This window comes from Sus scrofa, unplaced genomic scaffold (genome assembly GCF_000003025.6).
Source record: "Sus scrofa isolate TJ Tabasco breed Duroc unplaced genomic scaffold, Sscrofa11.1 Contig1913, whole genome shotgun sequence".
NCBI lineage: Eukaryota > Metazoa > Chordata > Mammalia > Artiodactyla > Suidae > Sus > Sus scrofa.
Genome location: NW_018084978.1, coordinates 95,302 through 97,152, shown reverse-complemented (window position 1 = coordinate 97,152; position 1,851 = coordinate 95,302). Strand labels below are relative to the sequence as shown.

At 47.4% G+C, this 1,851-nt stretch overlaps 1 gene segment (V, D, J or C); it reads right to left on the bottom strand.

Moving 5' to 3' along the window:
• Positions 1–331: 331 nt before the first annotated feature.
• Positions 332–1,543, bottom strand: LOC110258328. The segment is given in 2 exon segments: positions 332–1,031; positions 1,401–1,543. Coding segments are annotated over 2 exon segments (456 nt in total).
• Between the last annotated feature and the right edge of the window lie 308 nt (positions 1,544–1,851).

Sequence of the window (1,851 nt, the reverse complement as noted above, 5' to 3'; positions counted from 1 at the left end):
AGGATCCAGATTTATACTCATGACATGAGCATGTCATGTGAAACACTACGTTTGTTTATTGTCTGATTGTTTGGCTTTTAGGACAATTGATGACCCAAGGTATAATCTCCAAAACATTACTTAAGTTGAAAACAGACAAGAATATCCATTTCACGGGATTGTGTTAGAGGGTTTGGAAAGCCAATGTTGCAACAGACAAAAAAATAAAAATAAAATAAAAGGGTAAATTGGAGACACTGTATTCTCATTGCTTTAGAGTTTAATGGAAAATATAATAATAGAGCCTAAAATTCTATAATTAAAAGTCCAGTTTTTGTTGTATTATCTTTTGTTTTCACCTGACAGTCAGCTATTCTTTATCACTTCCAAAGCTGCATCTGATAAAGTTCTCACTCGGTCCAGGCCGAAAACCTGAGGTGTAAAAAGGGAACTCAGCTGAGCTGTGGTTGTCCCGGAGGCCAACTTCTCTCACTGGCCTGTTTCTAAGGGGGCATCACGCCAAGGCCATGAAGCTGACGGGGCCTTGACATGTGGTGTCTGAGGAGGAGCTGAGGCTCTGCTGGTCCACAGGCCTCAGCTGCACCCTCTGCCCCTGGTTCCCCCACCTCTTCCTCTTACACAGACTCAGAGCTTCTGCCCCTCTGCTCCCCAGACAACACACACCCATGTGTGCAGCTGGGCCCCCAGGAGAGGGGTTTGTGTCAAGGGCTGTATCACTGTGGGAGGAAATTCTTTATATTGCTGGCAGTAATAAACGCCTGCATCCTCAGCCTCCACCCTGCTGATTTTCAGGGTGAAATCTGTGCCTGACCCACTGCCACTGAACCTCTCTGGGACCCCAGAGGCCCTGGTGGTAGCCTGATAGATCAGGAGCCTTGGCGACTGGCCTGGTTTCTGCTGGTACCAACTCAACAAATTTTTTCCATATTCCTCAAGGCTCTGACTGGACCTGCAGGAGATGGAGGCCGGCTCTCCAGGGCTGACTGACAGGGAGAGTGGAGTCTGGGTCAGCACGATGGCCCCACTGGATCCTGAAATAATGAGAGAAAAGAAGAGCATTTTGAGACCAGTATCATGAGTGATTTTCAAAATTCTCTACTTGTTATTTACTTCATGCTAGATTAGTTTTTGATTGAGAGTTCTCCCCAAAATATTCACCTTGAGAAAACCCCAGGACTTACAGCATCAAAGATCTCTAGAGGTCATGTGTCCACTTGCCCACACTTTCACCAGAGGATGGGTACTTATTTTGTCTGGTTTTATCCTCATTCTCTCTTTGCTAAACATCTGCCCTTGGCAGAGGGTGAGAGATGTGCACATACATGTTTGCACATGCCCACAAAAAGCAGCCCTGCCCCCACAGCACCCCCTTCCCCTTCTCATCTCCCCTCCATCCTCACCTGGGACCCAGAGCAGGAGGAGCCCCAGGAGCTGAGCAGGGAACCTCATGGTCAGCTGTGTCCGGATGAGCCCTGATCAGTCCAAGCCAGACTAGAGCTGCCCTTTTATGTCAGGCTGGCCTGGGCAGGTCCTCCCCAGGGGACAGCATGCAAATCCCCTGGTGGGGGCAGCAGAGGGGGAAGAGCAGGTGGGTGGAGGCACTCACATTTGAACCAAGAGATATCACGGTCTCACCATTCTCATCATTTTCACCCGTTATCTTGACATTCATGGGAGCAGCTGTCACTTCTCTTTACTCCCTTACAGTCTCAGGAAGATCTCTCATTGCTCCCCTGCTTGTGCTCACAGGTCATCCTTTTGAATGTACTGAGTCTTTCTAGTCCTAGTTGAGTAAGTCATTTTAAAATTAAAAATAGCAATGAATGCTACTTAAAATTTATCAAACATTTA